Source organism: Anopheles maculipalpis, chromosome 2RL (genome assembly GCF_943734695.1).
Source record: "Anopheles maculipalpis chromosome 2RL, idAnoMacuDA_375_x, whole genome shotgun sequence".
In the NCBI taxonomy this organism is placed as follows: Eukaryota; Metazoa; Arthropoda; class Insecta; order Diptera; family Culicidae; genus Anopheles; species Anopheles maculipalpis.
This window is the reverse complement of record NC_064871.1, coordinates 35,326,031-35,353,912: the sequence shown is the minus strand read 5'-3', so window position 1 is coordinate 35,353,912 and position 27,882 is coordinate 35,326,031. Positions and strand designations below refer to the sequence as shown.

At 39.0% G+C, this 27,882-nt stretch overlaps 2 protein-coding genes across 3 annotated transcripts in view; one reads left to right on the top strand and one right to left on the bottom strand.

The window, feature by feature from the left end:
* The window catches only part of LOC126559171 (LSM12 homolog A-like), a 213,181-nt gene that overhangs the window by 37,817 nt on the left and 147,482 nt on the right, over window positions 1-27,882 (top strand). The window lies entirely within an intron of this gene.
* LOC126557382 (broad-complex core protein isoforms 1/2/3/4/5) lies at window positions 256-27,196 on the bottom strand. Of its 2 annotated transcripts, none has more exons than XM_050213128.1 (7): window positions 26,959-27,196; window positions 25,355-25,543; window positions 24,779-25,283; window positions 24,277-24,679; window positions 24,052-24,200; window positions 23,872-23,922; window positions 256-701 (listed from the first exon to the last, which is right to left on the bottom strand). In XM_050213128.1, exons 1-7 carry the CDS (start codon window positions 27,142-27,144, stop codon window positions 256-258), a joined length of 1,929 nt encoding a protein of 642 aa, XP_050069085.1. In that variant the 5' UTR covers window positions 27,145-27,196. The 2 variants fall into 2 exon arrangements, with proteins under 2 accessions (XP_050069085.1, XP_050069086.1); XM_050213129.1 differs by lacking the exon at window positions 256-701 and adding an exon at window positions 6,586-6,950.

Here is a 27,882-nt window from a genome sequence, read left to right as displayed (position 1 = left end):
CGCTGTTGTAACGCTGCGCTAACGCGCTACACTAGTAAACGTAAGTTACTTGCACTGATATGCGAAACAGTCCGTATTTGGGATTGATATGGGATGCTGTTGTGATGTTGTGTTGTTATAAAACCATCGTTGACTCGCACTTGCACGTGTGTGTACGTGTCTGTGCGTAATTGCTGCGTTCCGTGTGTCGAGACGTAGAGTATTGCATTGCGGTGGATAAGCACGCTGCCTCGCGTTTGGTCGATGGGACAACATTTACTGAATGCCCGGCGGTGGTTGTCCCAATTCTGCCGCAAAATCGAACAGATGTGGATGTGCATGCGGATGGGAACCGTGCAGACCGGTCCCCACACTGCTACCGTTCCCGGACAGCACCGTCTTGATGGCGGACGTCTTCAGCAACCGTTTCAGCATCCCGCTGGACCCACGATGCTGGAGGCTTTTGTGCGTGGTGAGCGAGTTTTTCGTCCGGTACCGTCGGTGGCAAAACTCGCACACGTACAGCGTGTCCGACTGTTCGTGCTTGTCCTGAAAATGGCGCTTCAGGGAGTAGTAGCAGGAGAACGTTCGTCTACAGTAGGGACACTCTTGCGGTTCGTTAATGCCGCCACTAGTTGGTGGTGGCATACGGAGTGGCATCAGCTGCGAGGGTGAGCCGGCAACTACCGATGACGAGGGTGACGGTGATCCTTGGCCTGGTCCTGGATGTGATGGACAACACGAGGAACGAAACAGAACAGTGGGAAAAAGAGAGAAAACACAAACATAATATTAGTGCTGTTAGCTGCGATCGATACAGATCTTCGGCACATGATGCATTCACTTTTACAGTGTGGTTTAAGTAAAAGGAGATAGAGAGATAGGGTGAGAGAGAAGGCAAGAGAAATAGATAGTTGTTTAGATATAGATATATTTTTAAACGGTTCAATACAATATAGGCGTAAATATGTTTAACTAAGTGTAAGGGTAAAAATGGAACTGACAGTAGTAATGAGGCCACAGCACAGCAAAGCAAACAGTAGCAAACAGATTGCGCTACCGTGCCTGCCGAACGATAGAGAGCAAAACAAACTATTTTCAGTTCATAGTTGCGATCCTATAGATATGAAACGTGATAAATACGGTAGAAGAATGGTACAAAAATTAAAAGAAAAAGACAAAAATTGTTCGCTGCCACTGTCAGCTACTATGGCGCGGTGTGGACAGCAGTGAGCAATTTATCAATGGCTATATAAATATGTATAACGGATCTTGTAAATTGTATCTCAAACAATTAACAAGAGGATGTTGTTGGAGTAGACCATAAGATAAAAATTAAACAAACAAGTTAGAAAAAAGAATGCAAATCATACGCGTAAGAGAGAAGGCTTGCATTCAAACTTGACTGTACAATCATAGGAAGCAAAAGTAAGCTATCTCCCATTTGTAAACAAAATAAAATGCATTCCAGATCAAGAGACGAGCTGTCAAAAATGACAGCTCGGTAAATAGTAAATCAAGACACAGTGTCAAACTATAGCAATAGCATGCAGGATGCACTAGAGTAAGGCATTTTGTACGGATACAGATGCATATGTTTTAAATTGTGGAAAATTGATAATAATTGTTAACACGACACGTTAATTATCACGTACAGCACAGCAAATCAATGATTTAGATTCATTTAAATTAGATACGAACATCACAATAATAAAAATAAAAAAAAAAACATTTTACGAATGATTTACGACACACAACATATTTAATACTATTTTAATTAGCGTCACATAAAGCAACGTTGATCGTATTAGTATCACATGGAAGCCTACATTTATTGACAAAGATTAAGAACGTAAAGAACGTAGAGTTTTTTTAAACATAATCTAAAGTAAGGAAAAATCAAAATATAAAGGAAAAAAGGCATGTAACAAAAGATAGGCACCTAATGAGTGTTAAGAAAGGATAAATGAAATAACAGAAGGTGACTTTAATAGGGTTTGAATTGAAATACTTACACTTTAGTAAAAGTATACTTACGCACTAAATTACTTACACACACACACACATATATTTATTTATATTCAAACACATACAGTGAGCGAGGAAGACACACAACGAACATAGCGATACGCGCACACACACACACACATAAACATAGCAAGCAACATGAAGGACATCTCATGCAGACGGACGGCAGCAGCTAGGAAGAAATGAACGAATATGGCTAAAATGCAAAAGAAAAATGTTCAAAACACTCATACACGCATACACATCCACTCGATGGCGATGATGATGTTACCGATGGATCAGCAGAGATTCGAAAAAGTTCTCCATTTCGTTTACTCGGTTCTCGGTTGATCCTTGGATCTGAATTTATTTATATTTGTTTATTAAAAAGAAAACGTAAAACGCACAAATAAACGGCATCTAGCTAGATCGAAGGGAAATAAACAAACAAATTCATCATGCATTGGCAGCTGTGTAAGCCACAATAATATAAAGAGCGATTACAGTCAAGCTTTAGTTTATTTATAATTATAGATCTTTTTGATGATGTGTGTGTGTGTATGTGTCTTAGGAGTTGCAAGAAGATATAAATAAGAGTGATAATCATTTGCTAAGTAACGCATCAAGCAGGTGCCATGCAAAGGAGACGATTGAGGAAGACAACATAAAGACACACACACACACACACACACAAACTAACACAGGACAATCCTGTGCGTCCGATTGATACTTGTGTACTAGTTACGATTCGGGGAAAATATCCGGCGAATGTTAAGTCCAGTCGCGCTTATGCGTTTAGTGATCTGTCCACTTAAGCTTATGTCATACGTCAGTTAAGATCTGCTGATTATCCCGTGGATAGTATCGTTGCAATAGGTTTTTCTGAATGGGTATAATATTTCTTAAGATGTACTTAACAAAACAGAGAAGCATGACCTGACCAGCCGTCAGTCGAGTGCAAACATTAGCGTGAAAATGCCTCATTCTGCCCAAAGATATGGAGAAAGATATCGACAACATCTAGGAAAAACTTAACCTGCGAAAAAACTCATCATGATCTCTTCTCTCTCACTCTCTCGCTCTCTCATTTTCTCTCTTTAGAAAAGTGATCCCCAAAGGGTTGCAAAACAAGATCCTTAAGGACAACGAAGGGTGGAAAAGACACCGGGCTATCGATGGTGACATTAGACCAAATACGAACAAGGACAAAGAGACACGATCCCAGAAAACTCTTCTCCACTTCTTCTGCTCCTTCTTCGTCTTCTTAGTCTCATGCATAACCTCAAAAGGTCTGACACTGTGTCAATGTAGGGGGTTTTTCTTGACTTTACTGTACCCTAGATGTAGAGGCAGCAAACGTCCACGGATAGGATTCAATGGCCACAGTTGGTAGCAGCAAAGACAAGCGCCTCTACCGTCTTTACTATCGCGGGCTAGCACACAGGAACTAATTGATTGGTTTGTCAATTGTCAGCTTGTGAACACTTTTGCACGTTGAAGAAAGTAGGACAGATTGTTTTTAAACTTGACGATCCTCATTTGTTGTTAGTTCACTGCCCTATCTTACTGTACACTCTTGTTTGTTTTTCACATTTTTTTTTAACTTTAAAAGTTTAGCTAGCATGCAATGAAACTGAAAAAAAGGTGAAAAGTTTAATAAAAATGCTATGCTTTTATTGGCTAAAATAAAAAAAAAAACACAATACGCTAGATAAAATTATTGTATATTATATTTATATATTTGTATATGGCAATGTTTGTTTTGCTTGTGTATGTGTGTTGCTTTGTAAAATTTCTTGTTTCTTAGTGTACTACTTTATCTGCTTTCCTACTGCTCTTTTACTGTTTCTTTTTTCTTTAATCTTTCGTTGATTGTATAGTTTTGATTTTGTGGTTTTGCTTGGTATTGTAATGTTTTAAGGTAGTAAAACGTACTGGAAACTTTTTTTTTTATATACACAACTTAGAGTTCCACTAGTGACTAATTACGAGTTTCTAATCAGTAGCTATTTTATATATGTATATATTGCTATTACATACCGAACGCTACTAGGTAAGAGCGAAAGAAGTAGAAAGATGTAAGCAATCGGCATAGAACGGAAGGGAAAAATTGAGAGCTTTCTCGTTGTTCTAAAATCGGTTCCGAGTGCAAGGTGGAATGATTAAACTAAACATTACAGCTAATATTAGGTGAGTTTTTAATAGTCCAAAAAAATCCAAGGAAAGCACCATCGAAAGTGACTTGCTTCGAATGGGCAAAGGAGACATGTTTTGTAATCTGTACAGAAGAAGGGTACTACAATACGAGGTGAGACTGGTCCTTCAGCGCACCTTCAGACCCCGTTCTAGGTGCATTGGCGAACTAAGTTTGTTGTAGTGGTAAAAAAAAAATCAGAGGTAGATGTCTAGGGTGATAATAATAGTAAGTGGTAATTAAAGTGTAAACTCGTCTTACAAGCTAATAGTAATCCTAATTGCTCAGACTTGCGCTTGACAGCCGCTTACTCTGCTGCCGCGAGTGAGTGATTGTGAACGAAATATTGCATTTAAATAATAAACCATATCTCTTAGTAATGCTAACGAACTAACGATAAGACAGACACAGGGTAGCAATATCCAAATCGTTTCAACGTGGTTGATTTTAGCAGTCATGGAAATTAAATATCATCAAGTTGCTACTAACTAACGCACTAGGGAAGGAAGGGCATTACTGGAGTGCAGTGCTAGGAATGGTTATTTAATCTAGGAGTTTGATCATTAAATTTTGTCTTTTTGTTGCTTTAACTAATTAATGTACGTACTACTGTAATTTTTAACAACTGGTTGACGTGGCGCTGGGTCAACAGTGCGCTAGCGAATGCGCTCGCAAGGGAATCAAATGTAAAGCTATTTGCTTGAAATGAAACTAAATTTTAATAAACGATATACTTCATAGAAGCAAGCGATAGGCAAGATAGCGTATAGATAGAAAGATAGGCATGAGAGGAGAGAGAGAGAGAGAGAGAAGAGGGAAAGAAAAATGTGAAGATATTTTGAGTAGAACATTATTTTACAAATGGATTGTTTAAGCTATGTCTTTTTTTCAAACCACAATCGCAATTCAAAGAGATCTATGCTGATAATATAATGCATCATAAAAGAATTTTAACACAATCTACCTTTTACAGTACGCTAGGTATAGTCTTTATGAAATTTATTAAAATTGCTAATAGTGTAAGTATATTATATGGAACGAGAAGTTGCAATAGTGTTTCAGGATTTGCCAACGCCGTACAACAATTTTGAAAGTCCTTTTTATGCTCATTAATCGGCAAGTCCAAAGGGAAGGCGTTGGAAAAACGGAGCGAGATAGAATGTACTAGCATAGCAATAGTAGATAAGGCACAAATGTGAACAAGAAAACGATAAGTTCGCTATAGTAAAAGGCAGAATTTTGGCTTTTCCTAGATAGAAAGGAAGTATGTTAAACGAGTAGCGCTTATGATAGTGATTAGAAAGGGCGACAGAGAACTAATTTAGGAGAGATGCGAGATAGTAAATAAAATTATAACATAAAACGCTAACCTTTCACAACACACAAAGTTTTTCTTTTCATATCTCATGAGTTTCCTATTGGGTACACACACACACACACGCACACACTACACGCACGCACGCAACGACTTTTGTTTGTATGTCCTGCTCTCAATTCTGTTCTGTCGCCATCCTTCAAGTGTCAAAACATGGTTGTGCTTTCCATTAGTAGACGGCCTTTTTGTCTTTTTTTTTTGTCGATGCTGCAAGGATGAGCTAAAAAAGCCGGCTTCTTCGCTATAGTCGATGCAGCAGCAGAAATTGTCGTTTATTTACTATCTGTTTTTCGCACTTCTTCCTTGATGTTCGCTGGTGGTGGGTGTGTGTGTGTTTGGTCCGCAGTAATAACGCTAATGCATTACTTGTTATCCTTGTGCAGGAAGGAAGCATGGTGTACTGTTCGTTGTGTAATCCCGCCATTCGTATAACAGCGACAACGAGAGAGAGAGAGGGAGAGAGAGCAAGATTGAGAGTAAGCGAATAAATGAGAACATACTTGATGTATACTAGCTGCACGTGCACAGCACGCAGCCGCATCGCGTGCAAACAACGTTACCACGGTCTCGCTCTCCCTCTCTCTCTCTCTGTCTGTCTCTCAGTACGTTTCACGTACGCAGCCGATTAAGGTGTTCGTAGCTTTGCATGGGAAATTGCATTATCTGACAGCTTACAGCCGCAACATGTAGTTTTATAGCTATCAGCTCTTCATTCTCAGTTGCCTTAGTGTATCGTAATGCGGCTGAGAGTAGTCTTTTGATTCTTAGTGCTTTAAATAAGTTTCGTTTGTGCGAAATTTCTTGTAATCTCTAGGTGTGATTTTTACTAGTGTTCCTCGCGCTGCAGTCGCCATTACGCACCTCACCTCCATTATGTCGCTTGGTTTAGACTTAGTAGAGTCTTACGAAGCAGTGGCACCACCAGGTTATTCGGTTGGGGTTGGGAAAGAGGGAGAAAAAAACACTCGAACATCTCGTTTCCAGGGTCATAAATACACACACACACACACACACGGATGACGGTCAGGTGGCGATGAAGATGTAAATGACATAACTATGGTGTGTACTGTAGTGGTGGTAGTAGTAGTGGTGGTGGTGGTGGTGGTGGTGGTGATAGTACAAAAGGTAACGCGAAGGGAACGAACGGAGGAGCGGTAGACGTGCTCTAGAAGTACTTTACATCCTTTATGTCCAGCTCGCCGGGCCGGGATTTGTGGTATGTGTAGATATGTGTCATCAAGGAGTTGCGCGAGCAGTAGACGCGCTCGCATATGATACAACGGTACTCTTCCTGCCTTTCCGCATGTTTGTCGGCGATATGCCGCTTCAGCGACGCTTTCGAACACAGCACTTTGCCACACAGCTGACATGAAAACAGTTTCTTAGGGGAGCAGCCTGCAATATACAAGACACACGAAAAACATTCCAAAAACTACCCAATTTGAAGATGATTGTTTGTTGTTTGTTTCGATTTTGGTTATTTTTTTGTTTTGTTTGTTTTTAAAGATTGTTGTTCGTTTGGTTGTTGTTCTGTATTTGTCAGGGTTGGTTTTAAATTTGCAAAACGGGGTGAGTTTTAAAGAAGATTATGATCATTCAGTAGATCTGAAGAGACAGACAACGAAGACAGTAGTAGTAATAGTGGTAGTAATAGCAGAGACAGAAAGACGGATCAGTGTCTAGAGGTAGTAAAGACTGTGACAGAATGTGCATGTGTTCTTAGGCAAAGAAAAATGGGAAGAAAGAGACAGACAGACAGATTGTTGCTGCTACACTACAGATATGTCTCAATTAAGTCAACTTTTCCAGACAGAAAGCTGTCAAAATAGTTGATTTTGTGGTAGTTCGTTGCCGTCTGTGTAGTGATTTATGGGGTAGTAGCTACTACTTTCTAATGCGTCCTGTGTGCGCAAAAGATCATTAAGATTTGCGAAGAGAGATTGCACCGAATTGTGCAAGAGATACAGACAGGAGACAGAAAAAGTAGCATTTATTGGTTGGTTATAAGTATACGAGGAAAGGGTAGTATTCGTTACGGCACAAAACTTTACAGCTGCTTGGCGCTAGTGTACGGATGCATTGTCCAAGATGACCGTAAAATGTTGAAGGAATAAAGAGTGAGGGAGAGAGAGAGAGATAGAGAGAAGAAGAAGAGCAAGACAGAGAGTGAAAGAGAGAAACGTACATCAGAGAGGCGAGTGAGGAATAGAAGATGAAGAAGGATAAATAGACATGGATTGGACGTACATCTTCAAAGATAAAATACTAAGAAGATAGACAGGCCGCACCTTACGAGAAGGACTACTACTAGCAACGTCTGACAGACGGACGTGCGTAGTTTTAATGCGCTTTAGCAGATGACCAGACAGAGAGAGCAAAAGGCCTAACAGAAGCGATAATATCAATCTCGGTACTCGAATAGGCCCTTAAACTTCTTTTAATCCCTAACCATTTTCAAATCCAACGTTGGATGCACACGCTGTGGATATCTTCGGCATTCGCTCTACATTGCTCGTCTTGCGCTTGTACTTTTGCTGCACATCGCTATCTACTCCTTGACACTTTGGAGCAGCCATCACCACATCACAGGTTTTGGATTGGGTTTTTCGATTACGTCTTACGCTCTATAGCACAAACATTTACATGTAGTTCACCTGATACACCGGTGTGGGTAATGCAAAAAAAAACACATTTAGATCATAGGCAAACGGGATAACACAGAAGAAAAAAAAAACAGACAAAAACAATTGTATACACGTATAAAACAGGGATAAGCAATTGTAAACACTAATTACGGTACACGGTTCGACACTGACATAAAAGCCACACAACATTCAACTGAGTAACACAATCATATATCATCATCATATCATATGAAAAATATGTAAGTAAAGGAAAAAGAAAACCACATTGAATGTAATTAAACCTTTTGCTAAAATGATGCGAAAATCATACAACACTGGAAAAAAAAACCATACCGACAAGTAGTAATTGTAGTAGTGGTAGTAGTAGTAGCAGTAGTAATAGTAGTAATCAACACGGGTAAAGGCGATGTAAAAAGGGAGTCTGCTTCCGCTTCGAAATAAGTTAAACAAAATTGGCAAACAGAGACGAAAAAAAAAGAACAGTTAAAAAAACAAAAAAAAATTCATTCGTCTTGCAACGTCATCACGACTCTTCGGCGATACCATTTGAACAATAAAGGCCCCGCTGTTAAACAATGTGTTCATCACTTTTGCTACTTTTTGTGGCTTGTTTGTTAGTCTTGATTTTTTTTTTGTTGCGTTGTTTATTAACCCATTTTTTTTTTTCAAAATAAAATTATAAAACATGGTTGCGACGCATTAGTGTAAAGAATAACGCCTTTCGAAATATTAGATACTGTTTTATTCAATTACTGATATTTTGTGTTTTAACTGTGTTTACAAGCTGGGTTGTTCTGTTTTGCATAATGCACTGTGGGGAACCGTTCTCTATTCCGTTCCCCACCGGTCTGTCTCTCTGTTAGAGTTTTGTTTTCCTCTGTACCTTTTGCATTATGTTTGTTTGTTTTTCTATGTTTACCGTAAAACAAAACTTGTTACTTCCTTCTACTTTTACCATCGTTCTACCGTTCTTCTTGTAGTGTTTCGTTCAAATTTGTCAACACCCGTGGCTTACAACTTGTGTTTCGTGAAGAAGTACTGCTTTAGTTTTCTTGTCTGCCCTATTTTCCTATATGATGCGATCTGGGATTTATTTAGTGTTTGCTTTAACTTTGCTATCATATTTTTCCCGCTTTTTTTTTTTAATCTGTTTTGATACATTAGTTGAGAGTTGCGATTTTAATAGTGTCCATGCAAGATTTGTGCCTAGTCTGTGGGTTCGTTTTGCATGTTGGCTTTGATTTGATTTGAATTGTGTGTGATTTCTATACGATGCTCTTTAATCTGGTTTGCTGGCACACTTTTTCGATCCATGTATTGTATAATGTGGGAAACAGCTGTGTTTTGTATGCTGTTGCTTTTTTTTTTTTTGTATTTAACACACATTAAATAAACTTTGCTAATGTTACACGTTTATCTTTATGTTTCTGTGTGTTATTCATTAACTTCTTACTATACACGGATTAACTTAAGAAGAAAAATAAAAATGCATGGATCTGGCTGTGCTGATAGTTTTCTCCTTTCTGCTTTACATTCACAGTGCCCATAGTAGTAAGTTGTTTGTTGCCTTGTTTATTGTTTTTATTTTGTTCTGTTGCCTTGTGAGCGACCATTATCTATTATAGCGCTGCGTCGGTATGAATCAAAATCGGTCTGTTTTTTTTTTTTTTTTTTTTTAATGAGTTTCAAATCTTATGTTCCGTGAAGTGATCAGCAATGCGAGATCTTGCAATAAGTTTTGAGAATGTTGTGTCCGTATCCATTTTCAAGATCTTTCACGAATTTTGCACATTTTAGCTTTTACACTTGTCCCTTCCATTTCTTTGTGTGTTATTTTTTTTTTTTTTCATAATTCGTTTCCCACACAAGGGAAAAATAAATTAAATAAACATACAGCGAAGGTCAATAAATAAAGAAACACAAATCATTAAAAAAAAAACAAAATAAATCCTCTTTCGAAAAAGCATTGCCAGATTATTAAATTATATTAAAAAAAAAACAAATATTTTGCTAATTTTGGTTTTCTTTCGCTATACATTTTTTTTAGTATTCCTCCTTGTTTTTCCCTCTTCATTTTAATTTTACCATTGCGCACTGTTTTTTCGCAATTGTAACTTTACTTTTTGTTTCTCAAAAAATTAAATATTCAGACTTATGTTTTTGGGGGCATTTTACCGTTTAAGCTTCTCCTTCTTTATTTTCACCCTATCGTGACGGGTTGTGGGAGCATTTCTTTTTTTTTTTTGTTTGTTTGTTTTTGTTTTGCCAATTCAAAAATATTATTTAATTTCAGTCTTTTAGACAATCACAAATAGGTTTTGTTTTTGTTTCTCTTTTGTTTCCTCTTTTTTTGTATTCTTCCCTCGATTCTTTTAAATGTTAATTTTTGTTTCATTTTGCGTATGCATTGTTTGGGCTTTTTTCTTGTTGTTTTTTTTTTCGTGTCTAATTTTGTTGCTTTTTTATTTATGTGTTTACTTCCGTAATTTTGCTTCCACAATACTTTGCTCAGAGCGGATTCTTTAAACTTTGGGGAGAAAAACGTTAAGACTTGTTAACGGTACAAAAAGACTACAAAATAAATCACTCACACGCGCACACACACACGTATGCCAATAATGTACAAATGCAAAATTTACATTCGATTTGTTTTTTTGCACCAAAATGTGTTGTGTATAACCTCAAATATACCGTCACTCTGTTTTTTTCGATTAATGTTTTCCTCGTAGCTCATCAAAATATTGATTTAAAGCGAATATTTTCACCGCAAAACTAACAGCTCCCGGATGGTGTACACTACACCCTTTTTTGCTTTTAGTCTGCTCCCCTATGCCCAAGAAAATACAACACCGAGCCGAACGTAGAACAATTTTACTCTTTTTACAATTCTATCATTTTTCCATCTTACCGAAAGCACTGTTAACGTTAACGGAGAGCCCAAACAAAATAGCCTTGTTGTGTAATACTAAATCAGTTTTGGTAACTTTTTCGTCGCATCATAATAATTTGTCTTTTTGACCCTCTCTCTCTCATGTTCGTTTTTGTTTTGTATGCCTTTCTTCACATTGCATAATTATTATCTTTTTGTTTAAGATTCGTTCATACCCTTTTTCTGTTTTGTGCGCCTTTCCTTAACAATTCCAGTCTGCTTCATTTGCTTAATGTTTCATTCATTCACCTTCCTCTTACGATTTGTTTTCTTTTAATAGCTCCAAATTTGTGGGTGTCCAAATACATGTTTGCTGTGCGCTTCTATCTGCACACATCACTAATTTATGCTTGATTTAGAATCTAATCAGTCGTATCGTAACTTGCAGGCCGCAATCTAAGTTATTCGCTTTTAATTATCTATAATTTTCCGCTTTCTTTTGCATTGTTGAGTGATTCCGTTTTGCTATTTTCCATTTTTACATTTGTTTTTATCTCATCACATACCCTTACTATTTACCATAGCGCTTTAACCCCCCCTGCGCAGCATCCATTTAATATTAGAGTTTTCTATGTGTTTCTTGTTAGACAAAACATTTTTTTTCTTCATTGATCAGAACTCTCTCTCTCCCTCACGAAGAGTGGGTGCTTGTGTGGTTAAACTATTTAAACGCTTTATCGTTACTGATGATCGCATTAGGCCAAAAATATGCACATGAATATACACAATTAGATGGACACACAAGCGGTGTATGGGATTGTACGGAAAAAAAATGCATCTGCCGAATGTTACACATTCTCTGTTCTCTGCAAACAACATCCACTTAAAGGTAAGTTGACAATTTAGGGCAACTTATTCGTTTTCGTTGCGATAAACTGGAACAACAAAACGATTCTCTCTCTCTCTCTCTCTCTCTCTCTCTCTCTCTTTTGTTAAGAAATATACCGACACTCATATACTCACAATATTTTAAAAACGAAAAAATAAACACACACTTACACTTTGCACGTTATGCTTGTAAATGTACTATTGCGCATAGCTTAAAACAGAACAATGTTTAAGACAACACAGATTGTTGTATCGAATATCGACTTAAGCAGAACCAGAAACCGAAAAAAAAAAAAAAGGATAATAGAATTTAAATGGTTGTGTCGTAAACAACAGCTCAATATGCGGTACTTTCCTCACGGTAATGCTAATGTAAAAGAAAGAAAAAAAACTTCTCATTTTAAACTTAACATTCATAACGACGGCATAATGCTGTCCGCAGTGAAAAACAACAATTGCAAAAAATCGTTTCTGCTTCTCACTCTGGCATCTCTCTACCTCTATCCTTTCTCACACTCACACCTCTGTCTCACGTTCTCATGCGTTTTGATTTGCCTCCCGCACCGCACAATCGTACATTCGTCTAACTTAAGCACTAAAAACATATGGGATTTCAGTTCATGCAGCATCTCGTAAACGGTAAACATGTAGAGTACACAGGTAGACTAATTAGATGTATAATCGTAATAATAATTATAATGGAAGAGTGGCAGCATTTATGCAGTTCGTTTGATTGCCCTATAATATTAGTTTAGCCCATTTCTTTTCTTTTCCCCGTGGGGTATCCTGGTCAGAATTTTGTGTTTTTTTTTTATTGAAAAAAAAATAAACAAAACAAAATCCAGCCCTCTCACAACACATACTTTTAAAAGCCCATCGAACAAAGTATTCTAAAGTTTTTTTTAATGCACAACAAAGATTCTTGGTTTCATACAGTAGTAGCAGTAGTAGCAATAATCGTAGTAATATTAGCAGCATATCGTAGTGTTCTTTACCAGCTTCCAACTGTCCTTTACCACTAGTTATGGAGAGACTAAATAATGACGATGTCCGTTTATGAGTTGGCGCAGTTCGACTAAACATGAACAAACCATAAAAATCAATTCTCAATTCAAAAACGATGCGCGCGCAATTTTTGCTTTTCTTACTCAAACTTAATTTCCTCTTTCCTTTCTCAGTACATTTTTTGCTAATTTACTTTAAGTTGCACATGTCAATAATTTAAAAACAAAAACTTATCACGTTCTTTACTTCTTCCGCAATCCGCAAAGAATTAAACCAAAAAGTATTACAAAACAAACAAACAAAAAGAAAAAATTAGGATGAAAATCAGTCTTTACATTAATTTCACGTACAGTCAAAACATACATTTAAATGGTGTTTCCTAGTTTTCTTTTTTATACCGAAAATACAACTTTGGTTTCATGTTTTCACTTTTTTTCACTTTGAGACAATAAAACATAGAATTTCGCTACGTAAGATTAATTAATGCATTACTAGGCGCGCTAATTCAATTCAGCCCACAAAAGAAAAAAAAAACGGAAGCTCTTGATCAAGACAAGATGATCTTAATATGACCAGAATTACCGAAAAACGTGTGACTTTTGTTTTGTCGCGTTTGTTCTTTCACACCAATAAAAGGGCAATCTTTTGTCTGGTTTTGTTTCTAAATCCTAACTTTGAGTCCCTTCCCTTACAATTTGCAACGGATGATTAGGCCCGTTAGCAGGTGGCATGTAACTTAATTATCAAACGAAAAATAGCTTTAAGAACTACACGCACTAACTTACTTGCTAGCTGAAGAGTACGCGAATAAAAAATGTATATATATATATAGAAGTTCAACAACACAAAAAAATAAAACTCATATGGTGCGCATACGCGTATAATGATGTATAAATCAACTATGAAAAATAAAAATAATCGGCCTATTCGTTTGCTTTGCGTCACGGCCTTAAAAATCGCAACTTGAAGCATGATGAATAGAAGAGGGGTAATCAGGGCGAGAGTAAGGTGGGGGTGGTTTGGAATTGGAATTGAAGGGTTGAGAAGGGGGGGATTTGGAATACTAGAAATACTAGCCTCATTTAGATTCATGCCTCTAGCAAAATATATAAAAACTTCTTACGCATCATTGAAGCGTAGGTAATTTTCTTCTTTTTAGATAATAAATTATAATAACCAACAAAAACAAAACAAAAACGAAGTTCAGATCATCTTTTGCCTAACAATTTTACACACATTTTTTTTTTTAATAATATAGCTAATGTGAATTTAATGTTTTAATGATTGAAATTAATTTTTCCACTACTTTTGAATTTCCTCCCAACAGTTTTACTAGATGAATCTATCGAAGGATAACAAAGAGGAAAGGATAAAAAGAAAGGGTCAGTGAGAGTGAGAGGACATGGGATGAAGATCACCTAACTATCTCTATTTACTTAAGGATCTCCGTTTAGTGTAGTGGTCGGATGCAGTTAAGTGCATTTCCGGCGGATGGCAAATATGGGACAGAGAGAAAATGAGTGAGAGTGCTTGACAGAAAGAGTAAGAGCGTGTGTGTGTGTGAGAGAGAGAGTGAAAGAAGGAGAGATTTTGCATCCTTTTGCTTCGCTTAGGATTTTTCTTTAGCGCATATACACGTACACACACACAAACACAAACGTACATAGTTTGTGCTTGTTACGTTAGTTGTGATCTTGCCTAATGTGTTTTCTACTTTGTTTGTTTTGTTTCCTCATTAAGTGGGGCGTGAGTGTGCATGTGACTGTAGTTGTCGGAAGAGTTGACACACACACACACACACACACACACACACGCGCAAGCACGATCGAGTGGAACCTAAACTGGTGCCCTTATTTACATATATTCGAGCTTGGTCGCGACACTATGCTTGATATCACAGTCGGAACCGCCGGCATTGTTGTTCAGCATCTCGTGATGTGCGCCGGTCGCGGCCGCCACCGCAGCCGCTGCCGCCGCCGCCGCCGACCCGTGATGTAGCGGACTGGCCGCACCACCGCCGCCGCCCCCGACCGCGGCCGCCACCGCCGCGAACGGATGCTGGCCGTGCAGGTGCGCATGGTGATGGTGGTGCAGGATCTTCTGCCGGCGATGGTAAATGCTCTTGTGATTGTTCAAGCTGTTCAGCGTGCGGAACACCTTGTGGCACAGGTTGCAGACCGCATTGTTTAGCGGCTGCAGGTGCTGCTGTTCCTTGTGCCGCTTCAGCGTTAGCTTCGTGCTCAGCAGCTTGCCGCACACGTCACAGCGATGGCAGGCCGCCAGCGGCAGTGGCAGCGAGAGCCGATTGATACCACCGTGTCCACCGTGCACGGACGATCCTCCATCCGGTGGGGATGCGGAACGCTGGGACGCCATGCTTGCCGCAATGCTCATGTGTCCTAGTGTCCGGAGACCATGGTGTTTCGGTGGCACGCATTTCCCCGGACGCACCACACCCACACACACACACACACAGAGGCAGACACACAGAGACACACATTCACACACATAGTTTCGTCACCCCCAGCCAGGTGGAGAGAGATCGAGGGTGGGGTGGGGAAGGGGGTGGCAATGGGGTAGTATACAGAGCGTACCGCGTACGTTGGTAGGTTGGTAGGTAGGCCCCCGCAGAACCGAAACGGTGTGTCCAAACCGCGCATATTAACCGTGCATATCGTGTGCAATTACATTTATCGTGAGATACGACCGATAAGCAGCACCGGGAAAAAGAAAAGAGAGACAATAGTGACTTACTTTTTTGCGTTTTGTAGCTTGTGTTTTCGATTGTCTGGTTTTTTTTTTTCTAGATTTGATTTTGCATTGTTTTCTTCATGTTTTGCAAATTTTGATTGGTTTTTTTTGTTGTTGTTGTGCCATATTATAGATTCGTTCTTTTGGTTTAGTGAAAAGAATGTAATTTTGCCTACTGTAGGTTATATATATATAAATATAAATAGGTTAGAATGAAATCAATACATTTCCATACACTTATTGAACTCTATCTTTCAAGCAAACTATCGACTTTTTTTTTGTGGTTGTGGTTTTTCCTTTTGAAAAGGGGAGGGCGTTTTTATAATTTTGAAATTTTGAATTTTGATTGTCATTTTGACGTTTCATCAATCATTTCCGCTTGTTGCCGTTTTGCTTTTTTTTTTTTTTACATTCCGATTAGGGGAGTTTTCTCTAATTTCATTAGACAATCGATCGTTTTGCGATTGGATAGGGAAACGTTACACAGCAAATTACGAAACGAAAAAGAAAAATATATGGCCGAATATGGTGAGCGAGTGAGCTTTTTGCCAATCCATAGTGTGAAGTTTGGGAGTTTGGGAGAGAGTTGTTCATATACATGTATAACGTATAAACGTTGCTATTATATTTTCCATTTTTCAAATCGTTATCAGCAATCCATGAAATATAGTAACAAACAAGAAAAAAAAAATAAGAAAAAAAACAGGGATGATAGGTGAGAGAAAAACAAAACAAAGAAAGGGTAAACACATAGAACACATTGACGGTAAAATGGTACTTAAACAAAAAATAACAAGAGTTATATAAACCAATTTTTTTTCTTCTGTTTGTTGTTGCTGTTGTTTCGCTCTGTTCACTGGGAAACGGGGACTACGGGGAAGGGTGGCATGGAAAGGAACAGTTGGGGGGGGGGGGGGGGGGGTTCCCCCGTGCATAAGGGAAATTTCAGGATAAGTAGTCACGATTAGAATGAAAGCTGTACAACATGGTGGTTTTTTTTTCTTATGGCAAGTTGATTAACATTAGGCACCAACGACACGGACGACAAAACATGGTAGTAGTTCTCCAAATTACGGTCACTTAAATTACATTCCTGTTCGTTGTTGTACCTTTCGGTGCATGGTATTGATTTGAATAGAAAAATTTCGTCCAAAAGTATCGCCGCAAAGTGCGGTTATAAAGTTGCTATAAAACTCGTCTCGTTCGCTTAGGGACAGTATCTAATTTGCAATACGGGTGGGGCGGGCAGTGGCATGTACTTCAAATTTTGAACATTGGTAAAAAAAACCCCCCTTTGCAAAGGTAACAGCAACGGGAGCATCGATTGTTTGTATGAACAGTCAACTAAACAGTGCTGCCTAGAGGTGCTATAATTTATAGTTCTTGGAAAAAGGATTTCTTGTTGTTTGATTTTAACTCTTTTTGGTTGTATGTTTCGCAAATAAAACACGCACATAACAGATTTAATAACCGGATTAGAGTTTAGTGCTGTGTTGTTTGATTATGTTTGCTTCCTCTGTGTCTACTAAATGCAATAATCGAGATAATACACTCGGGCGCTCTTTTGCAAACATTATTTTCATATGAATATGTAATTCGTTTTGTTAGCATTGCACATATTTTTTTACCGATTTAGGGATTCTCTTCTATTTTGTACTACGATTCTCTCTTGCCCTTTTTCAGGCCATTCAAAATATTATGAATTTTAACGATTGGAATGCAAATCATGCCGAAGAGCAAGAGGATGCAAAACATTTGCATCCATGAGGTGTTTGTGGTGGTGGTTGCCACCCACACACGTATTGAATTGGCAAAATATTTTTGTTAAATCGAACAACAATCGGTGCCCATAGAAAAAGCTGTTATACTAACACGCTTCGAACGTACTGAAGCGCAGCCCGGAAAATTATTCTAGCCAACAGTTCCGACTATGTCCCGCTTGCTCGAGAATTGACTCTATTACCCGGTTGCTATAATTTTAGCTTCACATGTGTTGATGCAGAGTATGAATGAATAGATGACAGGAAGAAAAGGGATCTTTGAGGGAATGGGAACGCTTAAAAGGCGCTTAACGTGTAAGAAACTTAAACAAACAAAAAAAAAAAACATACAAAAAATCTAACGGCCAATATAGAGTTTGTTTACGACGCTTGCTTAAGGAAATGTGTGCCAACATAATCAAAAAAAAAAAAAATCTTCTCTCCTTAAGGCTTCGTGTAAGTCAATGGTGTAGGGAAACTTGCGAAACATAGGAAAGATTGTGAACAATTTCACCTCTACAGGGAATATCCTTTCGGTTTTAGGCTTACCACAGTATATTATGGCGATATGAACACACTTTGGTGGAAGAGGGCATGATTGTCGTATGGGTATGGAAAGTTGGTTCAATAAATGAGATAAAAAACCAATTTAATCCCTTTTTGCTTTTTGGTTCTTTTCCAATGCCTGATTAGCGCTAGCAAGGTCACTATGGTGTCTCAATTTCTTATTTCCAATTGGTTATAGTAAATTAAACAAAAACAAACAAAACATGAATTCGCGGACGTATGTCGCATTAAAGGGAGGGGTCGTTCTTTGAGTTGTATTTTTTTCCAATTGATTCCAATCGAACCCATCTCTCCTTCTCTCTCTCACGCTTTTTTTTTTTTGATCAATTTTGGGGTGGTTCGAATTATAAAACACATTGTCCATGTCCTGGTTTGTGTGTGTGTGTGCGTGTGGGCGCGCGTGTGTTTGTGATAGATTTGGTTGGTTGGTGTTAGTTTGTTGAGATGAAACTTTCGCGTATTAATGTTCCAAACTTGTGACATTCAACAGGACACATACCCACTGTTGTTTTTTAAGGGGAATTGGTCACGTTCATGGTTGTTTGTGATTTTCCCATTGTTGCCTTTTCCCTAACTTTTCTCTCACTTCTCGGCTCGCACCACTTTTCCCTGTCCCAGATTTTTCCTGCCTCTCTACGAGTGCAGAAAGACGTTAAATTCTCTGCATGCAATAACAATTGTAATCATCTGTTATAGTTTATAATGGTGCTTACTACAATTAGAGTGAATTAATATCTGGATTTGTTTATGTTTAAGTATAATGTTTTCTTCTTCTTAAAAGAGAGCATACAGTGCGCAAACGTTCAACATGCTGCCATGTACTGTTTCGTTAGTAACGTTTCCTCGCTTTCGAGAGCCTTTCAAAGACCACTTCATTCCTTTGCTAGTGATGTTTCGTACCAACAGGAAACCTTACCCTATTAATTGCATTTAAACGGAATCCTTCTTCCTCCACTGCTAGGTTTCGAAATCTATTCGAACCTCTTTTTTTTTTTGTCAGAAAATTGTCCTTACTGTCATTTTCTCATTTTTCACCGGACAGTGCGCGCAGCTTTCACAACTCAATAGTAACCACCTGGACGGTTCTGTCCGATCGGACTGCCGGGCATGGTGGCGGGCGATGAGCGATGTACGGACGCATGGCCTGCACTGGAAGACGACTGTGATGTGGGTGGCATGGAAGGGTTAGCTGGCGATGGGGGGCTACCACCAGTGTTATTAGCACCAACGCTGCCACCGCCACCGACCGCGAGCTGCACCAGCTTCTTGTCGTCTTTGGCGTACTTCATGTTTCTGTGATAGATACTCTTGTGGTTCCGGAGGCTATTCAAGGAACTGTACACCCGTTTGCAGATATTGCATACCGGCTCTTTTGTCGGGCGCATGTGAACGTTCTGTATGTGACGTCGGAGGCGCGTTAGTGATGAAAGGTTTTTGTTACACGGATCGCACCGGAAATCTTCGCCTAACACTGATGAGATGGGATATGATGATGATGGTGGTTGTGGTTGTGGTGGTGTGATAGACGCATTGAGCAGTTCGGCGGAATTGACAGCGTACGAGGAGTTCGATTGTAGTGATTTTGTCGTCAGGCGCCCTGACGACGGAAGAGTCCATAAAGAGAGGTGCAACATATATTAGAGCTTCACGTAGTATCAGGAAAAGGGGAAATTACGTTCAACGCAGTTTTGTTTTTTTTTTTTGTTTTGTGTGTGCTCCGAATCCTTTTCCGACAAAACAAATGAAACAATCAAACGAAACATCGACTCTCTTGAGTTTGTGTGTGTGTTGATGGATCCGGAGGATGGGGTTAGCAGGGGATGAGGATAAATGGAGGCGCTGGGGCGGAAAGAAAATCATGAAGCGATAATTAAACTCGATTTTTCCTATACTCATTTCCCAGTTTTCCCTCACGACCTGTATTAGCGAACCGGGTAGTACCTTCACCTGGTGGGGGAACTATTTATCGGGGGAAGGGGGGGGGGGGATGCTAATATGTATAATGTACCGGTTTTGTTGTGAGTGTGTGACCAATTATCAAACCAACTACAGCAAGGACGATGGCGTTGCTTGAAGTCTAGTGTGTCACCCACTTGCACCGGGGGGAACTGCTGACAAACAAATCAAACAAAACCTAGGTAAGGAAGGAGAGGGTGCTTGTGTACATTGGGGTAGAGGGGGGGGGGGGGGAGTGGACGATTGCTATTAGAGTGTTTTACACTATCCTCAATCCTGGCACCAATCATAGTGATATAGTACACGTGACAGGAACCGAGAGCAAGCTGGCATGAAGCACCATAAGGGTCGAGGAGGCTTCATTGGTATTTAAATTTCCTCCTTCTAAAAAAATTTCCAAAAACCAAAGTGGCTAAAAGCTCGATATGCTCCAATTCAACTCAAAGGGGACAAACGTAGGATACATCCTGCTCATGAAACATTCCAACCGTCGCGAAGTGAGCAGATTGCGAAGTACTCAAGTATCGAGAAGTGGCAGGACGGAATGAGGAAGGAACATGATTCATGAACAATGGGACAGATCTTCCACAGGGTTAGCTCCTGCTATCCAAACAGCACAGTTTCCAATTTTGAACTACTTTTAACCTCAATTTATAGTACGAAGCGTTCCTGGTTTAGATCTTAGTTCCGTCGGAACTTGATGCTTCTTTTTTTTTTCGTGCAAATGCTCGCGCTCCACCGTTTGCTTACTCTCTTCTGCAAGTATACAAGCAATTTCCATCCAAAGCTTCTTAAGCTTAACCGAATCGTGTAAGAACTACGGACTAATATTTACAGCAATAGTGTGTTTGTACAGATGGGCTTCATGTTTTACAGGTTTCATTGTATTTTATAATCAATTTTTTTTTTGCAGATTCATGACTTGATAGACACACCCAAGCATTTAATGCCATTTTGAATCAAATTAACAATTTGATTTTCGGAATATTTTTCCCAAACGTGGTCAACAAAACTCATCGTTTTGTCATGACATCCTAATGCTGGGTGGCAGTTTAAAATTTGGTTTTTACTTTTGCCCTTGTACATACACCGTTAGGGATAAGTGTGATTCGACGCAGTGTTTTAATAATACCTTATTACATAGCATTGCCCAACATTTCCACCCATATATATAAAAATCTTTGTACAGTTTGATTATGTTTTTCAAATAGTATGTAGCATACTTTTTCCGTCTATATTCTAACAGAATAATTTTGGTTCTGTTTTTTTATTCGTTTTTACGTTTTCACATCCAATCGTTAACTCCCAACGTAAGTGTTTTGTTTGCTTAAGATTATAGAATTATGTATTTTCATAGCGATTCCTGATGTTGTTACTAAGGTTAAGGGTTCCGTGTCCGTGGTTGGGGGATTTGTTTTTTTTATTTATTTTATACAGCCATTATTATGTACTTCGTTTAACTAAGAATAAAATAATAACTTCAATAATAACCATTAATACAGCGTAGCGATGCATACAATCCAAACCTCTAGATATTTTGTTGTTGTTTTGTACAATTTGTCTGCTGATTGTTTGCTCGTGTTACTATTTCTATACCTTAATTTTTTTTTGTTTTGTTTTGCTGGTTTGTTTTGTGTTTTCGTTTGTTTGGTCCGTTTTGTTTTATACGTTCGTGGTCTTACGAGGTAGCTCAATCCAATTTGGTAGGGATTTTCGTATAAATTTTTGCGCAAAATTGAAACAATAAATCGTATCGATTTTTTAAACTTTTGGTTTCGCTATCGTTGGATTTGTTTCGATTGGTTTGCTAGAGAAATTTTGGCGGGCACCAACAGTTGATATTGAAAGTGATGAATAACAAAAGTACTTATTTCGATTGACACTAGGTTTTGTTTTCTGGTAAAAGTAGTAAGAGTAATAGTTGAGGTAGTAGTGATACAGTAATAGTAACAGTGGCAGCCGTTTTGGTAATGGCAAAAGATTGTAGCAGTAGTAATAAAAGAGATAAAAGTAGAGGTAGCAGTTACAGGTATTAGTGGTTTAGTAGTCGTAGTGGTGGAGGCAGTGGTGAGTAAGTAAGTAGCTGTGTTAAATAGCAAATGGTAGTGAAGTAGTGAAGACTGTACCGTAAACAGAACGTCATAAGGTGTTTCGTACGTCGGTTGGTTGCAAGTAGCAGTGTACAAGAAACATGAAATTTCCAATGTCCAAACACAAAACACGTTCACTTGAACACAAAAACAAAAAAAAAAACAATGCACAGCAGTATTGATTTTGTTTGTTGGCTTTTGGTTTAGATTATTATTATTATTAAATGAATGGAACGATTAATAAACATTTAGAGGCTTTGCATAGTTTTGGTTTTGACAACTTAAACAAAACACACAACAACGACGTATAAACACGATCAAACACGTAATATTTATACCAAACAACAGTTATACATTCTTACACTAGCCAAACGCAAAAAGAAAACGATGAAATTAAAAATTAATGTATCCAAACAGCACACAACTTATAATGAAGAAAAGCAAACATGAGAAAATTAAATCAAAAATGAATTCTGATTGATTTTTGACACAAAGAAACGAAAAACGAAACAAACAATATTTTTAACGCACACACACGTTGGCTGTCCTTTTTACTAGTAAAACCATTCACTTTTTAAAATAAAGAATTAAGCTCAATCTTCACATTCTTGGCTTATTTTTATCAAAAAAAAAACTATTAAGCACGTTGTATGTTAGTTGATAAACATCGTTACAATTAAAACCTTGTGCCAAAGCACACGGCTTCCGATTTGAATAAACTTTCAGTTTTGAAATTTTATCGAAAAATAAACATTCAAAAAGTTACCATTTCACATAATGTATGAAAAATCTTCTTTGAAAAATGCAAAGAAGCTTATAGGAGTGAAAACTGAAACAATAAGTAACTACAAAATCACTCTGTAAACATGTTTAATTTGTTTGGTTTGGTTTTTTCCTCTTAGTCGTCGCGTAAATTTTTAAAATGTTTTTTTTTTTGAAAACAGTTGAAACAGTGTTATAGGTGTGTACAGTAGATTTTCCGTTAACAAGCAATTACTGGTTAGTTAGTAGTTAAAGTAAAGTGTAGGAAGAAAATATGGAATTGGAAACTAAATCGTTTTGTCAGGATGTGTTTCAGATCATCGAGCGAAAACACACAAACACACACGAAATTGAAGGGTGAAGTAATGTTTTGCACAATATTTTCTAACAATTATTGCTGACAATTTGTAATGCTTTATGCAAGAGACATAATGAGCAAAAGTGGTAAAGAAAAAATGAATTTTTTTTCAAAGAAAAAATGAATTTTTTTGTTGGAATTTTAGTATTTTAAATTTTTCATTCGTTTCTTGCTTTGTTCTTCGATCGTTGATATTCTATTCTGTTCCAACACAAATCTGAAACAATTTTCTGGAAAAATTTTGAAAAAAAGGAGTATCTTATGGAATAAAAATATAAAAAAATTACACAAGAAAAAGTCCATATTTTCCCGCTGTTTTGCAACATCATTAGCAAAGTTAGCAAGAGGGATATGTTCAGAGAGTTAGTTTAATTGGTTGAATTGTGGTTTTTGTTTTTTTAATTTCATTTGGTTGTTTGTTGGTTTGTTGGTATTTTTTTGGTTTTAATTTGGTTTCAATTGGAAAATGGAAAATATATAACGTTTGTAAAATAAAAAAAAAAAAAACAGGTATAAAATAAGAAAGTTTATGAAAGATAGTAGTCGATGTATGTATAAATTTTGTTGGCTCGTTGAGAAATTCAGAATTCAGAACAAAGTATCTTTTTTGAGTAAATAAAACATATGAAAACAAGATTAAAAAAAAAATGTGCAAACTAACTTACCCTGTGGTGAACCGGCCAACTCTACCGCTTGCAGTGCTTGGGTGCTAAATCCTGAAGGGTGGGAAGTAATGGTGGAAACGGATAATGAACATACATTAGTATCTCGCAGTTTTGCTAAAGTTTAGCAATAAATTTAGCATTTTTACAATTTCAACAAAATCTTAAAACGACTCCACATACCTGCCAACGCTGAGGGATCTGCTGCTAGTGCTGCCATCGAAAAGTTAAACTGGGGTGGCGTGGGAAACAGCTTGTTTTCGCTCGCGTTCATGAGGAATTGTGCACTGTGGTGATGCATATTGCTATCCAGCTCGTGATCGTTTGGTGATCTAGGCGATGACAGAAAGCAACGCGTTTAACATCTCTTGCCCAAAATCTTGAACTTGATTGGCTGACTAAACTTACCGCAGGGAACCTTTCACATCCAGTCCACCTTTGACGAGATCGCCATGATCGTCCGTTACCGAGTCCGAGCTGTTTTCGTGATCGCCGCCCGTGCCGCACAGCAGCTCGAGCGGTTCCGACTTCACATCCTCGGCGGAACGCTCCGACGGTGAGGACGCTAGGCTTTCCTTCTCCGCCGAACAGAGGCTGCCGGCATTGCTGCCGTTCGATGTGCCGAGCGAAGTGGGGATGCTGCCGGAACCGCACAGTCCACCGCCAACCGTACCGCCGCCACTACTGTTTTCCTTGCTGTGCAACAGGTTGTTGTTCAAGTTGTTGTTGTTGTTGATGTTATTATTATTGTTATTAATACTACTTTTTATTAAGTTACTCGAGCTGTTGATGGAGAAACTGTTGTTGTTGCCTGTGGTTGGAAGTAGAAGGAAAGTTGCTTGATTATGTGAACAAAAAAAAAAAAAAAACCCCCCTCCTGAAACGCTTTCCTTCACTACTGATTACTGACCACTGTTTGCATGACCGGATAAGCTGTCCTGTTGCCGCAATTGATCCTTTCCCTGGGGCGATGGCAAACTTATGTGCTGCTTCGAGGCGCTCGACGAAAAATCGGTGGCCGTCGTTTGGGGCGTACTACAGATCACGTCCAGATCACGCGCATTCGTCGGCCCATTGCTGTCCACCGACATTCGGTGCCGCTTCAGTGCCATCTCGTCCGAATGGGCCGAATTGTTGCGCTCCCGTCGGAGGGCTGCTGCGGCAGCCGCTCGCTTTAACAGCTGATTCACTATCGGTGCACCGTTGCTGTTACCGGTGCCGCCGCCTCCGCCACTTCCACCGCCACCACCGACACCAACACCACTGTTCGGGGAGGAGCTGTTGTGCAGGCTGGCAAGATGTGGCGGAGGGGATGCACCTTGCGACACGTACAGCGAGTCGTCCAGCATCTTGTCCGGGTAGATCGGATGATGTACGACGCCCGAGGGCAGGTTCGCACCGAGCGGCGTATGTATCTGATTGCGAAGAGAGGGAAATCCGTCAGTAACGGTTGCAACGGAACAATCCAAGAGAACGCTACACTTACACCATGTGTTTCCTCTGCTTGTTGCTGTGTTAAGCCGGACACTCTTAAAATTTCCGCCGTCTTCAGGAAGGAGCTGAGTGATCGCTGATGCACGTTCACCTCACCGTGATAGATGAATTCGACCAGCGCGTGAAGATCGGTGAACGCGACATCCTGCAACACTATCACCGGATGTTTGCAAGGTGTGCTCTGATGGATATAGATGCCATGTTAAGGTAAGTTACGATAAGAAAATCAGATGTGCAAGTAAAATAAACAGCAGGAAACCTAGCAGGGGACTCAAGTCACAAATGTAGGGATACTTTTGTGAAGGACAATTACTTCATTTTGGCATTATTTGTGATTTTGAACGTCCGAGTCGTGGAAAAAAACAACGGCACTAGACATAGGACACATCACACCATAACTTGGGGCATAACTAGAAAAACGTGATCCAACAGTTTCGCCAGCGTTGGTGGCGAATCGGTACGATGCAGAGCAGGGTTGCCTAAAAATCGAGACTCAGCACAGCGATTGTGCTGGGGGAATTCCCCGAATATAGGCTCCATTGCCACAACGTATCCGTGCCTTCGGGCGGTAATCCAGCAGCTCGCATACCATCCGGTACCTACTGTCTCAACTAAAAGTTTACGGCAAATGATGGTCGACAGACTTCCAGACTCCAAAGTGGCTATGGAGTCACCTTCCACGGATTGGCGATGGATTTGGAAAACCGTCACCAGCTACAGACTTTCATCCGACCAACGCTCGATACTGTATCTGCTGGTGCACAACAAGGTGCCACACGGACTGCTGCTCGACAGGATGAATCGGGCTCCTTCAGCCTGTTCATTCTGCTCCCAGCCAGAGACTCTGGAGCACAAGTTTGTCCTGTGCTCTAGGGTGTCCAGTGCTTGGAGCATACTGATACAGGCTATGGAAGTTCATCATTGTTTCAAACCAAAACCTCAACCACAACCTTCCCTTCCCTCCTCTTACTTATTTTAAGTCACATTAGCATAAGTAAGAGGATTCCTATCCTACGTTTGTTTGCGAACTACATCATCCACATTGTTGGAAACAACAATGCTGTGATTGATGGAAATATCCTTAAATGTTCTTTGTAAAAACCTGTACTTCATCCCTACATGTACCCCACTTTTTTTTGTAAACTAATTTTTAAGTTGTTTGAAACAAACAATGTTTTATAAAAAAAAAAATAGAGCAATTGAACTGACTTCTGAATTTTTCGGTTGCATTCCGAAGGTAGTTATAGCAAACAATGTTTTATAAAAAAAAATAGAGCAATTGAACTGACTTCTGAATTTTTCGGTTACATTTCGAAGGTAGTTATAGCAAGGTTTTGAGAAGAAACTGTAATCACAATCAAAACAGAGCGTCAAAATTAAACAAGTTTGAGTTTGTATCTGTTGGACACTGGTGTATGTATGCACATAACTACCAATTCTAGTACCTAGAACAGTTGGCTGGAGTATTGAATATAACTGAACAATCTATATTCCTGAATCCTGTTTTGAACAGAAACAATTCCTGAATTTAGCAGTTAGTTAGCAACACTGCTATCCGAGCTATTTATTATACACTGCCTACTGCTAACTACTTACCTTCAGTAGCTCTCGGAAATATGTACTGCACGCGGATAGTACCACCCGGTGTGCTTTCAGGCTGCGACCGTCGCAGGCGAGCGTCACATCGACAAAGTCCTCATCATCGCGCAGGTTCTCGAAGGCGGACGTGATACTGCTCTGGTAGTTGTTCCATCGCAGACAGAAGTGCTGCGTGTCCACCATGGTTGTTGTCTGTGATTTGCACTGTGTTCTACGTTATTGTGAATTTTGATTGTATTATTTTGTACGGATTTCTGCTTCTGCACCCGTCTACACCTCTTATTGGCTAATGTGCTTGCAAAACGTTTACGAGCTGATATGAGTAATCTGGAATGAGGAATGATGGAGAAAGACAAAAACACAATGTTAATCTCCTATTATTTTAAAGATTAAATTCAACATTGGAGACATTTAATATCAATCCATAATGGAGATTCATAAACAAGTGATGTCTAAAATGAGGAAGATCCGTACAAACACGAGTACACAACTAATCAAGTCCTTTGGTAGTTATATTTCTTGATGTCACATATTTCGATGCAAGCCTTCGGACGTAAACAGAGTTTCAGACGTACTACACAAAGATCGTTTGCTTTGGATGCAACTATTCCTCACAAGTTCATTGAAGTAAACACCAGATTACATTATTGATAGCCACACTTCACACAACACCCGAACCCGAGTTCTCAAACATTGAACAGAAATTATTTGAAATAAACGTGAACCATTAAAATAAAACCCAAATTTTTACTTCAAGTTATGTCAGCAAAAATACACCTCGCAGAACAGCGCTGTATTAACGGTAAACAACAACAAACGTGGCCACAGATTTAGTGTTTGTACCGCTTTTGGTGCGCCTGATTGAATCATTAAGTGCACGGTTAAATCCTGCATCATAAATCAACCGACGAATGCAACCCG

Bases quoted from the DNA above. Each gene is read 5' to 3' on its own strand.
- LOC126557382 (XM_050213128.1), bottom strand. From the start codon at position 27,144: ATGGTGGACACGCAGCACTTCTGTCTGCGATGGAACAACTACCAGAGC. The intron at 24,680-24,778 runs GTCAGTAATCAG...TTCCAACCACAG, and splicing joins ATCCGGTCATGCAAACAGTG to GCAACAACAACAGTTTCTCC. The intron at 24,201-24,276 runs GTAAGTTTAGTC...GTCATCGCCTAG, and splicing joins GATGTGAAAGGTTCCCTGCG to ATCACCAAACGATCACGAGC.